Below are 19,378 nucleotides of genomic sequence, written 5' to 3' on the forward strand. Positions count from 1 at the left end.
ATGTGCTCAAAGGGAAACATTTTGCCATTGTGGAAGAGGTGAAATAAAAAACGGCAGAAGCATTAAAAGGCATCAAAATCAACGAGTTCAAAAACTATTTTGAGCGGTGGATGTAAAAACTATTTCAATAGGTGTATTGCATCAATTGAGAGTACTTTGAAGGTGACTGAAGTTTAAACATGTAAGAATAAATACACACTTTTTAAATAAATAAATTCTGTTTCTGGGGTGGTCTCCCCTTGTGCATTTAGAGTTTATTATCTTTGGTTAATACAAATAATGCTGCACTATGGGCCTTTGCAAGCATGTCACCACCAACTGTAAATATCTAGAGAATAAATTTCTGGAAGAGGATCTGGGAAGTCAGACATAAATACCCATTTAAGCCCTGACTGGTGTGGCTCAGTGGGTTGGGTGTCTTTTCACAAACCGAGAGGTTGCCAGTTCACACTGTCTGCAGTCACGTAGGGAACCCAGTCCAGGGTGTTCCACTGGGGTACCGTCCCCAGATGAGGTCTGTATGCTCCCTTCCCCAACAACGTTATTTAGGACAATGATTCTCTTGTTGAAATCCGAAATTTCTTGTGTGAAAGGTATTTCCACAGGATTTGGTTGAGGTCAGTTCTTGCTTGTTCAGAATCTCAAGCCCAGAAAGATGAGTTAATTCTTGAAGAAATGATACTGAACTTGTATCAAATTCAGCTACTTTGATTTAACAAGCCACAACAGTTAACAACAAGGCTATCAGGAAATTTTTGGATGGTGTCTGTGTTTCTGAACAAGGGACAGGTTAGCAGGTTGATAAATGAGATTTAAGTTGTTTGCCACCGAAACAGCAAGATACCACATGGTTCCTCAGACTCATTTGTGATATTTTAAAGATGCAATAGAAGCTGTGTATGGAGAAAAATAGGAGTCTCTTGTTAACAGCATAAAGATGGATCATGTTTTCCTATCGTGCCAGTCTCTGGTCTTTTTTTTTTTTTTTTAAGATTTTACTTATTTATCTTTAGAAGGGAAGGGAAGGAGAGAGGGAGAGAAACATCAATGTACGGTTGCCTTTCATGCATCCCCTGCTGGGAACTGGCCTGCAGGGAACCTGCCTGCAACCCCAGTATGTGCCCTGTCTGGGAATCGAACCGTGATTGTCTGGTTCGCAGGCCTGTGCTCAATCCACTGAGCTACACCAGCCAGGGCTCCAGTCTCTGGTCTTTTGATTAGAAGGATTTAAACCATTTACATTTAAAGTAATTACTGATAAGGATGGACTTATGCCATTTTGCTATTTTCTATATGCTTTATAGCTTTTTTTGTTTGTTTTTTATTTCTTGCATTATTGCCTTTTATGTTTAGTTGAATTTTTTGTTGTAAAATGTTTGGATTTCCTTCTCATTTTCTTATGTGTATATTATAGATAATTTTGTGTTGGTAACCATGGGAATTACATTGAACATTCTAAAGTTATAACAATTTAATTTAGATTTATACCAACGTAAGTTCAACAGCATATAAAAAAATCTTCTTATATAGTTCCTTTACTTTCTTTTTTTCTCTTTTTTAAAAAAGATTTTATTTATTTATGTTCAGAGAGAGAGGAAGGGAGGGAGTAAGAGAGGGAGAGAAACATTGATCTTCAAGGAGAAACATCACTCAAAACATCACTGGTTGCCTCTTGGCACATTCCCAACCGGAAACCTGACCTGTAACCCAGGCATGTGCCCTGGCCAGGAATCGAACTGGTGATCTTCTGGTTTGCAGGCCAGCCCTCACCATACCAGCCAGGGCCTCTTTTTCTTTTTGATGTCACAGATGACATGTTTGTAAATTGTATCCTCATTACCCAAACTAATTTTTTTAATGCGTGTCTTTTTTTTAATCCTCATCTGAAGTTATATTTATTGTTTTTAGAGAGGGAGGGAGGGAGGAGGGAGAGAGAGAGTTACATTGTTGTGGGAAAGAAACATCCAGTGGTTGCCTCCTGTTCACACCCTGACCCGGCACGGAACCTTCAACCTACATATGTGCCCTGGCCAGGAATCAAACCCACAACCTTTCGGTATACAGGACGACACTCCAACCAGCTGAGCCACTCTGCCATGGTGATTACTTCCTCATATTTGAAGGAGAGTTTGCCAGATACAGAATTTTAAAAAAATTATATTCATTCATAGTTGGCATAGAATTCTTGATATATGGTTTGCCCCACCCCCTGCCCCCAGTATTTAATATGTTATCTACTGCTGCCTGGCCTCCAAGTTTTCTAATGAGAAATTGGCTGATAATTTTATCGAGGACCTGTTGTACATTACAAGTTTCTTGCTGCTTTCAAGATCCCTTGTTTTTTGACAGTTTCATCATAGTGTGTCTTGTGAGTTTACGCTACTTGTACTTCGTTTAGCTTCTTGGATTTGTAGATTTATATTTTTCACCAAATTGGGGAATATCGGAGTCCCATTATTCCTTCATATAGTCTTTATGTCCCTTTCTCTCTCTCTTCTAGGACTCCATAATCTTTTTTTTTTTTTTTTTACTTTTATTGTAGAGAGAAGGGGAGGGAAGGAGAAAGAGAAATATTGATGTGAGAGAGTAACATCCTCAGTTGCATTTTGCAAGCGCCCTGACCAGGGACAGAGCACAGAGCCTGAACAGTGACCTTTTGGTTTGCTGGGATGCCCAACCAGCTGAGCTATGCCTGGCCAGGGCTCTGTAATCTTATATTGGCCCACTAGGTGGTGTCTCCAAGCCCTGTGGGCTTTGCTCACCTTTATTCATTCTTTTTTCTTTTTTCTTCTCAGACGCGATAATTTCAATTGTCCCGTCTTTACATTTGCTAGTCCTTTCTTCTGTTTGCTCAACTCTGTTGAACTCTCCTGAATTTTTCATTTCAAGAATTGAACTTTTTCAGCTCCAGAATTTTCATCTGGTTTCTTTGTATAAGTTCCCCTTTGTTGATTGTCTCATTTTGTTTATTTTTTATTTTTATTTTTTAAGTATATTTTATTGATTGTGCTATTACAGTTGTCCCATTTCCCCCACTTCATTCCCCTCCACCCTGCACACCCCCTCCCATCTACATTTCCCCCTTTAGTTCATGTCCTTGTGTCATAAGTTCTTTAGCTTCTACATATCCCATACTATTTTTGCCCTTCCCCTGTCTATTTTCTACCTATTGTCTATGCTACTTATTCTCTGTACCTTTTCCCCCTCTCTCCTCCCACTCCTCTGTTGCTAACCCTCCATGTGATCTCTATTCTGTGGTTCTGTTCCTGTTCTAGTTGTTTGCTTAGTTTGTTTTTGTTTTAGGTGTGGTTGTTAATAACTGTGAGTTTGCTGTCTTTTCACTGTTCATATTTTTATCTTCTTTTTCTTAGCTAAGTCCCTTTAACATTTCATATAATAAGGGCTTGGTGATGATGAACTCCTTGAACTTGACCTTATTCGAGAAGCACTTTATCTGCCCTTCCATTCTAAATGAGAGCTTTGCTGGATAGCGCAATCTTGGATGTAGGTCCTTGCCTTTCATGACTTGGAATACTTCTTTCCAGCCCCTTCTTGCCTGTAAGGTCTCTTTTGAGAAATCAGCTGACAGTCTGATGGGAAGTCCTTTGTAGGTGACTGTCCCCTTATCTCTTGCTGCTTCTAGGATTCTCTCCTTTGTTTTAATCTTGAGCAATGTAATGATGATGTGACTTGGTGTGTTCCTCCTTGGGTCCAACTTCTTTGGGACTCTCTGAGCTTCCTGGACTTCCTGGAAGTCTATTTCCTTTGCCAGACTGGGGAAATTCTTATTATTTGTTCAAATAGTGTTTCCACTTGTTGCTCTTCCTCTTCCCCTTCTGGTACCCCTATGATTCGGATGTTGGAACGTTTAAAGATATCCTGGAGGTTCCTAAGCCTCTTCTCATTTTTTTGAATTCTTGTTTCTTCATTCTGTTCTGTTTGGTTGTTTCTTCCTTTTGTTCCACTTTATTGATTTGAGTCTCAGTTTTCTTCCCATCACTATTGGTTCCCTGTGCATTTTCCTTCATTTCATTTAGTGTAGCCTTCATTTTTTCATCTAATTTGTGACCAGAATCGACCAATTCTGTGAGAATCCTGATCCCCAGTGTTTTGAACTGTGCATCTGTTAGGTTGTCTGTCTCTCGGTCACTTAGATGTTTTGGCTCTGGGGCTTTGAACTGTTCTTCATTTGAGCCTTTTTTTGAGGAGGGTCTGGTGGTGCCTGTTACACAGTGAGAGGTGGGGCCTTAGGTGTTCACCAGGGTGGGCAACCCAGTCTCCGGGTTGTGACACTATGTGGGGGCAGGGTCTGAGAGGGAACAATGTCGCTTGCTCCTCTCTCTCTCTTGGATTTTAGTCCCTTCTGCCACTTACCACAAGCAAATTGGGCCCTTCTGGTGCTGGTTCATGGTGGGTGGGCTTGTGTACATTCTAGGATCCTGTAGTTCTATCCAGTGAACTCTCCTGTGAGGCTGGGAGTCTCTCCCGGTCCCTCAGCCCCCAGGAGTGTTTTCAGTTGGTGCTTTTAGGCTTTATTTCCTGCTTCTGGGGCCCTGGGTTACGTGGTCTGTCTCGATCCTTGAGACATTTTCACCTCATTTATCTTCGTGTGAATGTGTGACTTTGGTCAGCCAGCTGCCTTGTGTGCCTTGCTGGGTCTGCTCGTTGCCTCCCCGCGCCTGGGGCCTGCCCAGTCACTGCCTAGACACCCAGGTCACCAGCCACTGCTTTTTCCTGCCTCGACCCCTCTCCGCTGGGCGCCGACTCCACCCCTCTTACTGGTCTGGATGAACAGTTGTCAGACTTCCATACAGTTCAATTTTCTGTCAGTTCTGGATGCATTTTTATTGTCCTTAATTTTGGTTGTGCGAGGAGGCGCGGTGTGTCTACCTACGCCTCCATCTTGGCCGGAAGTTCATTTTGTTTATACATTGTTTTTCTGATCTCCTTTAGTTCTCTGTCCATATTATCATTTAGTTCTTAAGCATATTTAAGACCCTTGTCACGAAGCCTTTGTCTAGTAAGTCTGATGTCTGGGCTTACTCAGGGATGGATTTATTATGTGTTTTGTTTCTTCAAATGGGCTGTATTTTCTTTTTTTTTGTATGCTTTGTGGGTTTTTTATTGTTGTTGAAAATTGGATATTTGACTATTATAATGTAGTAACTCTGGAAATCAGATTCTCCCCTTTCTTGGAGTTTGGTGATTTTTTAAAATTGTTCAAGGCTGTGGTAGTCTATTTTGGGACATTTTCTAAACTATTTTTGCAAAGACTGCTCTTTGTCATGTTCGATCACTGATGTCAAGCATTTTTCTTTTTTAAATTTTTGTAGTGCTTATTCATCTAATTTTTTGAGAGTCCATTTATTTTTAAAAAGGTAATTAAATTTCTTTTTTAAGGTTTTATTTTTAGATTGAGGGGGAAGGGGGAGAAAGAGAGGGAAAGAAACCTAAGTGTGTGGTTGCCTCTTGTGCACCCCAACTGGGGGCCTGGCGTGCAACCCAGGCATGTGCCCTGACTGGGAATTGCTGGCAGCCCTTTGGTTCACAGGTCAGTGAGCCACAGCAGCCAGAGCAAGAGCATATTTATTAAAGCGGGGCTGAAACAAGGAAGGGCCTCACAGAGAAGGAGCAGTAGGAGAGAGCCTTGATGGGGCCGCTTTGGCTCTAGAAATGTCATAGGAAAGAAGTGAGCCAAGGTGGGGCTGCTGTCAGCTGGCTGGACAGTCAGAAGAAGGGGCCTTGGGGACGGGTTCAGGGGGTTCGCCTGGGGTGAGCTGGGGCTGCCCGCTGCTCCTCTGGTTATCTGATATTTTAAGCAATATTCCCTCAAACACCAGGAGATCAAACAAACCAACCAACCAACCAAAAAGAAACAAAACACCACCAAAACAAAAAAAGAAAAAGCAGAAAGTAAACTCTGGTTTTGCAGACTGGTTCTGTGTTGGGACACTCCTTCAGCACTTAGCTAGGCTTTCTCTAAGCCAGGGATCAGCCCGAGGTGAAAGTTGAAAGTCTTTTCAGGTCGTGTCTGATCTTGTGTCTGGGTATGTGTGTGGTTTTCAAAATTTTCCCATGTACATGTTGCTTTGGAATATTCTAATTTTTTAAAGTTTTTCTTGCCCCAACTTCTCTCTATATGTGTGTCTCTAAGTCTGCTTTGCAGCTTTTACTAGCAGTGCCTCCTGCTGCTTGTCCCCCCTCCCCCCCGAGTTCTGCTGAGTAAAATAGGAACAAGCACGTTGCGGCGGCCCTTCGACATGCCCCAGACAGGTTAAACCAGGAGTACAGTACACAGCAGTGCGCAGATTGTCTGAGGGGGGCTGGGAACGGGGCTGCCACTGCTTCAAGACCAAAGCCACTGCCATGGTGGGTGGGGGGGTCGGGGATGCGTGGAAACACAAAACTTGCCTGTCATTCTGAAGATGGCTTCACTGAGCATTTGCTTGACTGTTGTAAACTTTTGACTTTTCTAAAGCTCCAGCCACGTTGATTTAGACAGTTACTGCTTGTTTTTTAATATTTCTGTGGAAGAATTAGACTTCGGAACTTCCTTGTCTGCCATTTGACAGACCTGTACGTTATCTTTTCACTCTCTCGATAAAATACTTTGATGCACAAAAGTTTTTACAGTCGATGAAGTGCACTTTATCTGTTTTTTTTTCCTTTTGGGTTTTTGTGTGTGTGTGTGTGCTTTTGGTGTCATGAAAGTACTGCCAAATCCAACATCTTGAAAGTTTGCCTCTTTTTTAGCAGCTGCCGCAAAGCTCCACTGTCAGCCTCTCAGTGGGCCGGGGGTTACTCCCCCATCTCCAGAGCGCCGCCCGGCGAGGCAGCGGACTGCTCTGGTTGGCCGGGTGCGCTGGCGCCGGGCTGGGAATGGCGCTTTGTGGGGATGCCTTTTCCAGAAAGGAAGGTAGAATAGCTGCTGGAAAAATTAGCCAGTATTTGTTAAATATGAAGCATTCTGAATACACTGAGAAGTTTGTGGTGCTCTGGAGTACACGTTTTTAATTAAAAATTAGTTTTCTTGTTATAAATTAATATGTAAATGTTTAAACGCGATGTCCAAAAATACCCCTGCTGCCATCGTCCCGGATCAGCCAGGCAGGAGGAAATCCGTTTAGCCTCTGCCTCATTTTCTAATGTACTTACACTTCGTGCTTTGTTTCGTGTAGGTGCTGCCGCAACTAGAGCTCGGTAGCAAGAGGATCTACTTGTTGGGCTGTCTGGACATAAGAATGTGGGGGGATTCCCGATCTGCCAACAGAACAGGACCTTTTCGGTGAGTCTGCAGATTTGAATGTTGTTGATGTTTTAATGATATGGAATAATTTTTTTGGTCTACTATAAGGGAGGATATTTTCTTTGTATAGAAATAGCTCTGGTTTTTAAAAATTGGAAACTTTAAAAAAGTTCTAGTCATTTCTGAAGTGATTTTGAGACTAAATACCCAGCATGCCAAGTGTTTTGTGTTCTAGCATTTTTTTTAAGTATTAAAAAATGTCTTTTAGCAACATAATACATACTTGGCTAATAAGGAAAGTCAGCATAAATGTTTATAAATGTACATAAGCATTTCATTAAGCTCACTAATACATTTCTAGAATCCAGAGCTGCGTCTTGCCCATGTGGCACTTTGATTTTCAGCTACCAGAAATGGTTCTGAGAAAGAAAAATTACTGATGCCATTTCCTCCGCCACATTTCAGTGGGTGGCATTGTGGAGGGCAGGGAGAAGTGGGGAATGTGGTGCCAGTCAGTTGTATGGTTTAGATGGGAAGGGAGTTTATATTTTTGAAAGAGGTGCCTTTTAAAGAAAGATTTTGCTTATTTATTTAGAGGGGGGAGGGAGGGAGAAAGAGTGGAAGAGAAACATTGATGTGTGAGAGATATTAATATTCAGTGTATCAACTGATTGCCTCTTGTGCACCCAACTGGGGACCTGGCCTGCAACCTGACTGGGACTCAAACTGGCGACCGAAAGGTTTACAGGTTGGCACTCAATCCACTGTGCCCACACCAGCCAGGGTGGAGGGAGTTAATTTTTTAAACAACCAATATAATAAACACTTATGATAGTATTTTTTTAAACTTTTGCATTGTGTTTACAATTAATAAAATGCTGTAGGAAAGTGATTATCAGTTTACTTGGTATACAGCCGACAAATCTGACCTTGAAGTTAAAAGGTACTGATGCTCCAGTTGAAACTTCTGTTGCTACTAAATGTCCTTTCGGATTAACAGCCTGCAAGACTTTATTGTGCAAATTTAATAGATGTTCCATATATTGTTCTGAAGCTTGGGGTCCCCTGAAAAACTGAGGTAGAGAATCGAGTAAAAAATCCATATAATATTGAGTAAAGCTAGTGTTTCATAAACGCTAAATGATAGGGGTCTTTCTGCTTAGTGATCCTTAAATTAAAGCAGCTGTAGTGATGCTGAGTATGTTTTTTCCTTCCAAATATTAAGGTCTGGATGAGTGGTCAGCACACCACAGACCATAGTTCATTTTTGTTTTATTGGAATGCAGCCATGATCATTCACTTACAGATGGTCTGTGGTGGCTTTCATGCCGAGCCGAACAGTGGCCGAGCCGAACAGTTGTGACAGAGACTAGTGTGATTACTACCTGGCTCCTGATGGGAAAAGTTTGCTGATCCCTAGATCAGTGGACTTGTACTTTTTAACATTTTTGTATATTTAGATTGTAATCTGTTCTTTTTTAAAATTTTTTAGTTTAAAGCAAATTTATTAGTGAAACAGTGAGAAAGAAAGTAGGCTATTAGAGCAGCAATAAGCTACTCTTTTTACTTATATTTATGGATAATTATTTTGTAAGTAAGGCTGTTTTTTAAAGAACTAACCCATTTACATGGTTTAGATAAGCCTTTAGAAATGTTAGGTAACTTTAGCTGTATTGCCTAACTTTCTAAAAATTTTTAGAACACTTTTTCTTTGACCAATTATTATTTAAAATTATATTTCCTCACCTTAATTTTAGTTTAACCTTAAGTCCTTACATGCTATTTTTTAAAGATCTTTGAGTAGAAGGGAGATGTAGTTTATACAGCATAAGTTTTAGGAGGACTAATTTGGATTTTTAAAAAAGGTATCTTGCAGGAAAACGATTTATATTTCATTTTAACTTTTTTTTTAACAACTTTTCTTAAAATTTTTTTATTTGGTTAAAAATTATTTTCACAGTCACTGCTATTTTATATTAACAGAACCGTTTCTTGAATAGTCTGTATAGAATACAGCTCTAACAATCCCAGTACAGTAGGGTATACTGTAGACCTATCTGATCTCCTCAACTTAAGAGAGAGAGATACTCCCTAGGGCAGTGTTTAAAGACAGTGTTGGATGTGTTCTGGTCAGAAAATGAGTAAATCTGGATACCTCAGCCCTTATCTTGTGAGTGTCTGCTGAGGCTTAAGTCTTCTGCAAGCTAACTATTACAATCTGAATGATTTTAAATAGGGGAGACATTACTGTTAGTGTAACATCTTTATTTTAGTGTCAAATTGTATTACTTATGAAGAACATTTAAACTTGCCCCTCTTGTGATGAACCACATAGAAATAACTAATGTTAATGGGGACTAATGGAAATCATCATGTTCTGAAAATTTACTAAGTATTCATAACTGTAATGTTTAGGTTGCTGTTAAGTTTATTACTTTAAGAAAGGATTTGTCGTTGTAACTATTTGTCTTGAACTGAGCGACCCGGAATCAGTTGTCCTTTGAATCTTTCTAGTATATTCGGATAGTCTGAGTTCATATGGGTTCTGTCATAGACCCTGTATATTCTGGAAGGAGAACTGAGCTGGACCTGATCTCTTAATATTTTTGTTTTATGGCTAAATAGCATATAACCCTTCAGATCACTTAATGTATTCCTTTTTCATGTCCTACTGTTCCCCCTCAAGGTCAAAATTCTGGGTACCTAATTGCCTGTTTAAACTCCCTAAACTTTTATCAAAGCCAAAACAATGTAAAATGACTTGGAAGTTAGGCAAAGGACAGAAGTTGGGTAGTATAACAGATTGGCCTAGTTCTCACTTATTGCCTGAGTTCTGTAAACTGAGAATATGAATTTAACACTACACTTATTTTTATTTTAAAATTATTTATTTATTTATTTATTTATTTATTTTTAGAGAGACAGGAAGGGAGGAGAAAGAGAGGGAGAGAAACATCAATGTGTGGTTGCCTCTCATGGGCCCCCTACTGGGGACCTGGCCTGCAACCCAGGCATGTTCCCTAACTGCGAATCGAACTGGGGACCCTTTGGTTCTCAGGCCCACGCTCAATCCACTGAGCTACACAAGCCAGGACTGCTGTACTTATTTTTAAATATAATTATTACCATGAAAAATTAGCATGAAGCACTAGAATCTGGAATATCAGCTTCTTCATTGGAGACCTGGGGATAATGCCTGAAGGCCTAATGCTCTCTCTAGGTCCTTTCAGCATTAAGCTCCTGGATGCTATTGCTTGGCTTAGTCAACTTACACATGCTTTGTGGCATGATTCATGCTGCCTTCTGTGATGCCCTTGTGTAGTTATAGTTATAATAGTAGGGACCAGGCGAGAGTGCTTCTAGGTGGAGCCATTATACTGGTATTTAGATACAACCAGGGCTGGTGCTCAGCTTGTGTACACGGGTGTATTCCTACTGGTTATTTACAGCCAGAGTTTCTTCATTTGGGGCCTGCATCCATTCTGTTGGGTGGTGTCCATGCTGTAACTATAATAAAATGTTTCGGGATGTTCTTCCTATATGCAGCAATGAGAAAGACACCTCCTGAAACTTACCATAAGAAATTTACAGTGCATTGATTCTTCTGATGTATAGGAACCATCGTGTTGATCTTGGAATTTTAAGTCCCCTGGCTGTAGGAAATGGACGTTTCTATAGTGTGTCACCATTGCTAGCTTATCTGGTGTTGCGGATTTTCCCTGTTGCAGGACTGGGTGAAAGCTTTTTCTGCAGCAGTCATGTTGAAAACCTTGTGTTGACTTTCCTCGTGTTCTGAAATGGGAGCATAAAAGTTTACTCCGCCACTTCGTCCTAAAGTAGCAAAACCTTGCTGTTTTCTGCATATCTAGGACCTTGTTACAGAACTCTGCCCCCCAAAAAAATGTTTACAGAAGAATTTGCTGTGATTAGAGAAGAATATGCTGGTGTGTAGATTGCAAACTCTCTGGACAATATGAATAACACTGTCTTTGTTTCTACAGTGGGAGCCAAGAAGAAAGGTTTGCTCCCGGGTGGAACAGGGATTATCCTCCTCCTCCCCTTAAGAGTCATGCTCAAGAGAGACACTCTGGCAACTTTCCTGGCAGAGATTCACTTCCTTTTGATTTCCAGGGGCATTCAGGGCCTCCCTTTGCAAATATAGAAGAGCATTCTTTCAGCTATGGAGTTAGAGACGGACTGCATGGTGACTATCGAGGAGGGGAGGGATCTGGACATGATTTCAGGGGGGGGGATTTTCCATCTTCTGATTTCCAGAGCAGAGATTCATCACAGTTGGACTTCAGAGGTAGAGACATACATTCTGGGGATTTTAGGGATAGAGAAGGACCACCTGTGGACTACAGGGGTGGCAATGGTACTTCTATGGATTATAGAGGTAGGGAAGCCTCTCACATGAACTACAGAGACAGGGATGCTCACCCTGTTGGCTTCCGAGGTAGGGATGTTCCTCCACCTGACTTCAGGGGCCGGAGCACTTATGATTTAGATTTTCGAGGCCAGGATGGATCTCACACAGATTTTAGGGGAAGGGATTTATCAGATTTGGATTTCAGGACCAGAGATCCGCCTCGTTCTGACTTTAGGAATAGGGATGCATCTGATTTGGACTTCAGGGACAAAGACGGAACACAGGTGGACTTTAGAGGCCGAGGTTCAGGCACTAGTGATCTAGACTTTAGGGACAGGGATGCACCACATTCAGATTTCAGAGGTAGACACCGGTCCAGGACTGATCAGGACTTTAGGGGCAGAGACGTGGGAACGTGTATGGAATTTAAGGGTAGGGAGATGCCCTCTGCGGATCCAAATATTTTGGATTACATTCAGCCGTCTACACAAGATAGAGAACATTCTGGTATGAATATGAACAAGAGAGAAAAATCTGCACATGACCATGCAACGGAAAGGCCTGCTTTTGGCATTCAGAAAGGAGAATTTGAGCATTCAGAAACAAGGGAAGGAGAAACACAAGGTGTAGCCTTTGAACATGAATCTTCATCAGACTTTCAGAACAGCCAAAGTCCACTTCAAGACCAAGACAAGTCACAGCCTTCTGGAGGTGAAAAACAGAGTTCTGATTCTGGTCTGTTTAAAGAAGAAGTTGGTCTGGACTTTCTTGGCCGGCAAGACACTGATTACAGAAGCATGGAGTACCGGGACGTGGATCACAGACTGCCGGGAGGCCAGGTGTTTGGCTACGGCCAGAGCAAGTCTTTTCCCGAGGGCAAAACTCGAGATGCCCAACAGGAGCTCCAGGTATGTTGTTGGAGTGAAGTGCGTTTTAGCTCTTTCATAAGGCTTTTCTGAGGGATGAAGTGTAGAGTCCAGGACCATTAGTTCGGAGTCTCTCCTTATACAACCATTAAAAAGCAGAATGTGTACTCAGGTAATGGAGTATACATCTCTGGAGGAAGGAGGACCCTCAGCTCAAATCTTTTTTTTTTTAAGATTTTATTTATTTATTTTTATAGAGAGGGGAAGGGAGGGAGGAAGAGAGGGAAAGAAACATCAGTATGTGGTTGCCCCCTGTGGGCCCCCAACTAGGGACCTGGCCTGCAACCCAGGCATGTGCCCTGACTGGAAATGGAACAGGCGACCCTTTGGTTTGCAGGTTGGTGCTCAATCCACTGAGCCACACCAGCCAGGGCTATTTTGTTTTTTTTTTTAAATATGTTTTTTAAGTATTTTTGCATATTGTAGAATTTCTTTTTTTTTTAAATTTTTTTATTTATTTATCTTTAGAGGGGAAGGGAAGGAGAGAGGGAGAGAAACATCAATGTTTGGTTGCCTTTCGTGCGTCCCCTGCTGGGAACTGGCCTGCAGGGAACTGGTCTGCAACCAAGGCATGTGCCCTGACTGGGAATCGAACCGCGATTGTCTGGTTCGCAGGCCCGCGCTCAATCCACTGAGCTACACCAACCAGGCCAGCCAGGGCTATTTTGGAATTTATTTATAGATGACATCTTTGATAAATGACATACGACTTCAATTTCTTTTTCTTTCCTATTTTCTCATTCAAGAGAAGAAAATTACAGTTTTGAGAAAGTTTTATTTGTTTTCTTCCCTGATTATAAAAGGCCTGTTCAATGTTGTTTCTCTTAAGATTCTACTTTATACTCTGGCTGGTGTGGCTCAATGGTTGAGTGCTGGGCTGCGAACCAAAGGGTTGTCTATTCAGTTCCTAGTCAGGGCACATGCCTGGGTTAGGGACCAGGTCCCCAGTGTGGGCCACAAGAAAGGCAACCACACACTGACGTTTCTCTCCCTCTCTTTCTCCCTCCCTTCCACTCTCTCTAAAAATAAATAAAATCTAAAAAAAACCCAAAACAACTAAATGTGTCTTTAAAAAAAAAAGGATTTTACCTTATTTCAAGACTCTCGATGAGCCTTGGTCTTAGCACATTTGTATTGTAATGATTTGAGGTCAAATTTTGGATTTCAGTAAAACAGAAAATTACATTTTTTCATATCTTTTTATAAACTTTTTAAAAAGATTTTATTATTAGAGAGAAGGGAAGGGAGGAAGGGAGAGAAATATCAATGTGTGGTTGCCTCTCGAGCACCCCCCACTGGGGACCTCACTTGGCCCACAACCCAGGCACATGCCCTGACTGGGAACCATACCAGCCAGGGCAGTTTTTCGTATCTTCATGTGATGCAAATTAATTTGATTTTTGAACCTGAATACCTGTATTTTATATTGTTTCATTTTGTACTAACACATATTTATTTCTGAAATAATTTTTTATTCTGGCTTCAAGGATCAAGACTATAGGACTGGCCCAAGTGAGGAGAAACCAAGCAAGCTTATTCGATTAAGTGGGGTGCCTGAAAATGCCACAAAAGAAGAGGTATGTGTCTTTTTAGTTTTGTTGTTCCTTTTGCGCTTTCAAATTTTTTTGGTTGGTTAAAATTTTTTTTAAACTTTATTTTGAAAGATTGCAGATTCACAGGAAGGTGCAAAGAAATGTGCAGGGAATCCTTGGGTGTTCTTCACCCGGCTCCCGGCAATGCCCACATCTTGCATTACTGCAGTACAGTAGCTGGCCCAGGAAGCTGGCTTTGGTGTGTCAGTGAGCACACAGCTCACCAGTTATGCATGTTCTGGTGAGGTGTGGTTTGTAAAAAGTACCGTGACCAGTGATTGCGGCCCTCCGACCTGACATCGGCCCTTAGGGCCGAACCCAAAGGGAGAGTTGGACAGCACACATAAGGTGCAGCTCATGTACAGTTTTCAATTGGGAGCTTTCTAACTCCTCAGTGTTAAAGGACTGACTGCCTGGCTACATTATGGCTGAACAGAGGAAGAATTTGGTCGGAATATTATAGTGAAAACAAGCAGTGCTTACTCTGTGCCAGGTATTATGTGGTGCTTACTTCACATACTTTACTGACAGGCATTACTTCATTTGAATATTCTAACGTAGTATGAGTAGGTACTCTTGATCCATTCACTTCAGATGTTAAGTGCTCCTGTAGGCCAGGCACTGCATAGGCACTGAGTGATGTAGCAGTGGATATTATAAAGTCACTGCCTCTATGGATAATAAAGCAAGTAAGCCAGAGGTAGGTAATTTCAGGCAGTGTTAAATGCTCTGAAGGGAAGTAAAGCAAAGCACTCGAGCATCACTGGGGTAAGGGCTGTTTTAGATCTGGTAGTTAGGGAAGGCCATCACGAGGAAGTGACATTTGAGCCCAGAACTGAATGCACCGAGAGGACAGTCCAGAGGAGGAGGAAGAGAACTCACCAGGCTGAGGGAGCGAAGTGCTGTGGACTGGAATGTTTTCAGTGTGTCACCTGATGTTTAACAGATGAGAAACGGGGCCCGGACAGGTCACACCGCAGGCGAGCGGGGGAGGCTAAGGTCACCAGTGGCCTGAGTTCAGGGCACAGCCTGCGCTCCAGCTCGTGGCAGTTAAGCTCTTTCTTCTGCCTTTTTTATATACTTGGGAATTTTTGAATAATAATTATGTTCAACTCATTCAACATGTTTGAATGCCAAAGTGCATTTACAAAGTAATCATAGCTTTAAGTTATGTGAATTTCTTCCTTTATGAAATTATTTGCCTTTATAAGGTAATCATAGCTTTAAATTATACAGAGTAAAAACAGTAGGGGAAATATGATATTCAGTATTTGATTATGATTTCCATCATTAGAGTAAACACCATATTCTTGCAGATTCTTAACGCCTTTCGGACTCCTGATGACATGCCTATAAAGGACTTGCAGCTGAAGGAGTTTAACACAGGTGGGTTCCTTGTTATGCATGTGGCCTTGGACTAGGAGGGGTCTTTGTCAGATCTCGGCCTTGTGTGCTACACAGGAAATTTTAAAGAAACCACAGTTAAGATTTCCAGAAGCCTCCTGTCAATGCCTTCAAATAGCAGCCAGCCCTAGTCTCGGCTGCTGTTCTTTGTGGATGTTTTGTCCACACGCACAGCGAGAATGAATGCCTCTTCCAGTTCTTCTGAGTGCCTGTGGGACGCAGCGTGCGTGTTGCAGCGTTTGTTCCCCGGTGCATTTTGCATAATTACATCATTAATCTCACTGCTTATGTTCTTCATGGTGGTGGAATATTTAATAAACTTACTGTATGTAAAAGTTTACATTTTATTGCTTCAGCATGAAATTTACAACTTCCCACAGAAACTATACAAATTAGAGCTTTCTTGAATTTTCAGTCTTGCTTTGAGAACGGAGTCCTGCAACAGCTAGTTTGTTGAAATCCATAAATAGATCCAGGAGAACTTTCTCTTTGACCTCTGTTCTGTGGTCTGAACTGCAGATTAAACTTTTCAAAATATCTTTCTAATATTTGAGAGTAGCAGTTTCATTGGGTCCTTCAGGTCTTACTACAGGAAATGTAGTCAAAAGGGAGGTGCCAAGTACTTAAAGTATAGACCAATATTTTTAGCATTACATAATATGAAATGGTTTGAAAATAAAAGTAATCTTTAAGTGATCTATTGTGCAGAATTTTAAATTAAAGAAAGTAGAGCAATTAATCTTTTCACAGAATTTAGATTTCAGTAATTCAAGTTAAAGAACTCTTCAATTAAGAGCATGCCATATTTTTGAGGATATAGATTACTTTTAAACAGCTTACCATAAAACAGAAATTTTGCATTAAGTAGGTAGCTTCTTCAGATTGGTTTTGCAGAGGGAAACTATCCACAAAAATAAATTTTTATGCTTAAAATAATCCAGTGCTGAAACACAATAAATAACTCCAGAAATATGTTTTCTGTAATTTGAGAACAAACTCAGAAGCATACTTCTCAAAAGCTAATCATTTCTTTGTTTTAAGAGCAACTCTGAATTTGTGGAAACACGACTTAAGAGTTCTGTTGTTCTTGCACATTTGACTTAATTTTTTCTGGTTGTGGGGTGTTTTTTGCACATGTCTCATACACATTTTCTTGATTTACTGTTATCTTTGGGAACTGAAGTAGAATGTATAGGCTGCAGTTGCTTTTTAACTGTAATAGGGTAATAACTTCAGCTTTGACCTTGTTTTATGAACTGCTTTCATTAAGTACTGGTGTATTCAGGAAAGAAAAGATGTCTTCACGTTTAATAACAGCAGTTTAAACTCTTCATTTCTTTAGTACTTATTGACTTTCTATTTATATTGTCAGATTTATTAGCTGAATAAAATATAGTATCAATGTAAAGCGTCCACAAAGGAAGTTCTTAAGCTTGCTGGCCATGGTAGCTATTAGAATCATAACTGGCCAACCAAAAACATTGATACACATGTGAAATCATGCAGGACGTTGGTTTAAAAAAATACATACCTTCAGGAAATGCAGTCTTTTCTTGGCATTTTATTATATGAAGTGATACTATATTAAGTATATATATTAATGTATATTTGTATTAAATATATATATTTCTTTTTTTTTAATGAAAGGATTGGATTACCAGTCCCATGTTATCCATATTACATCTCTGAGTGGCAAGTAGAGTGAACTTTTAAAAATACCAGTTAGCTCATGTTACTCCCATGCCTAAAAGCCTCTAATAGCCTTCCATGTCACTGGGAAGAAATTCCCAACTCCTTGTCCTGCATGAGCTGGCCCTGGGCTGCGGGACCTCATCCTGTGCTGCTGTCTACCTCTCTTGTTATGCTCTAGCCACACTGCCCTCTTCTCGAGCCCTCGACCAGTGCAGACCTTGTTCTCCACCAGGGCCTTGGCCCTGCCCTTCCCTCTGACCCTCACTTGTCTTCTGGGGTGTCCTTCTTGGCTTCAGTTTCACTTCTCAGAGGCCTTGCCTCACCGTCCCAATCTAAAATCACTCCTCGGTCATTTTAAATTAGATCCTAGTTTATTGTCATAGGACCCATCACTTTTTATTCTTAGTGATTTTGTGTGTCTTATTCCTCTGACTCGAGAGTTAGCTTCACAAAGCAGGAAAGTTGTTTGTCTTGGTCCATCCCTTTTCCTGCGTGCTCCATCTGGCACTGCCCAGCTCCCGTACGCATGGCGTGAACGAGTCTGCGATGTGTATATGCCGCAGCCGTGACCTCTTCTGTGGTGGGGAGCATTACAGGGCGGTTCACATGTCACAGTGGTGCAGTCTTACATGTCCACTGAAGATGTACTGTGAAACAGTCGTGTGTTCTGAGAACTTTAACATCTGCTTTTTTTTTTTAAAGGTTTTATTTATTTATTTTTAGAGAGAGGGGAAGGGAGGGAGAAACATCAATGTGCAAGAGAAACATTGACTGGTTGCCTCTCGCATGCCCCAGCCAGGGACATGGCCAGACCCAGGCATGTTCCCTGACATGGAATTGAACTGGTGACCTTTCAGTTCACAGGCCAACACTCAATCCACTAAGCCACACCAGCCAGGGCAACATTTATTTTTAAAAAGATTGTGTGTGAATTTCAGTAGAAAAGGTAATTTTGTAAATGGTAGTCAAATTTTTAAGGCTGTATCATAACCTAAAAAGACCATGCAGAATAGATACTGCTTGTAAGTGGGGTGTTAAGGGGTAGAGTTCATGATTTGGTTGATGTAATGGAGAGCTAGCCTATAACAGAGAAATTAATGCCTGCTCCCTAACTCTAGTCATTAACAATTGCATTTTTGTCTCATTTAGAGTTGTGTGCGTACAAGGTCACAACTTCGATCCAAAGTCTGCAGGGTCAGATGAGTTTATAAATTTTTCTGAATGTGGAAAGGTAATGCAGTGCATAGACATGTATGAACTGTATTCCCTAGTGGGGTGTGTATCAGACGTAATATTTCTACAGCAAAATATATGACTATTCTCGTTAAGAGAACTAAAAAAAGACTATAAAGAGACTTAGTATCTGGAGGTTGGGATGTCTCCAGATAACCTCACTGAAAATTTACCAAAATACTTGATATCGATGGGTTGGTTTTTTTTTTTTCATTTTGGAGTTACACATGAAGGATTGTGAACCTACATATGTTGTATATACTTGAGGTTTTCTTTTGCCATCTTCAAATATATTATAACCCTCGTTGTTGTAAATTACCTTGAGTTACATGATTATATTCCCAGGAAAGTATCAGGAGTGAAATGTCTTGGTGACTGGACAAACACTCTTGTATATACATACAGTGGAATACTTCTCAACAATAAAAATGAAGGAACTACTCACACATGTAACCACATGGATGAATCTCAGAGGCATTGTGCTGCGTGAAAGTAACTTCTCAAAAAGTTACGTACTGACTTAAAAAGAAATGAAGTACTGATACGTAAACTATAACTGCATTGAACCTTGAAAACTTGCTAAGTGATAGAATCCAGACACAAAAGACCACACATTGTATGATTCCATTTGTATGCTATGCTGAGAACAGCGAATCCATAGAGATAATAAGTAGATTGGTGGGTTGGTAGTTTGATAGTTGCCAGGGGCTAGAGAAGAGGGAAGGAGGGAGTGACTGGGGTTAATCAGTCTGCGGTTTCCTTTTGGGCTCAAAAAAATGTTCTGGATCTAGATGGCGGTGATGGTCGCATAACATGGTGACTGTACTTAATTGACACTTTAAAATGGTGAATTTTATGTTACATGCATTTGATCATCATTTTTATTATTTTTATTTCTATAAGAAAGTTTATTTTA

General features: G+C 40.8%; 1 protein-coding gene across 5 annotated transcripts in view; it reads left to right on the forward strand.

Moving 5' to 3' along the window:
• Positions 1-19,378, forward strand: part of RBM6 (RNA binding motif protein 6) — an 88,708-nt gene that overhangs the window by 10,780 nt on the left and 58,550 nt on the right. For 3 of the 5 annotated variants that reach the window (XM_037128679.2, XM_037128678.2, XM_037128680.2), the window contains 4 exons: positions 7,179-7,285; positions 11,248-12,523; positions 14,029-14,118; positions 15,450-15,519. In XM_037128679.2, the coding sequence (XP_036984574.2) occupies positions 7,242-7,285; positions 11,248-12,523; positions 14,029-14,118; positions 15,450-15,519 (1,480 nt within the window). In that variant the 5' untranslated portion in view covers positions 7,179-7,241. Of the gene's footprint in view, positions 1-7,178; positions 7,286-11,247; positions 12,524-14,028; positions 14,119-15,449; positions 15,520-19,378 lie in introns of those variants that run through there. The other 2 variants (XM_053669063.1, XM_037128681.2) reach the window with 2 other exon arrangements.

The sequence above is a fragment of the Artibeus jamaicensis genome, unplaced genomic scaffold (genome assembly GCF_021234435.1).
Source record: "Artibeus jamaicensis isolate MK-2021 breed Jamaican fruit bat unplaced genomic scaffold, CSHL_Jam_final contig_519, whole genome shotgun sequence".
Classification (NCBI taxonomy): Eukaryota; Metazoa; Chordata; class Mammalia; order Chiroptera; family Phyllostomidae; genus Artibeus; species Artibeus jamaicensis.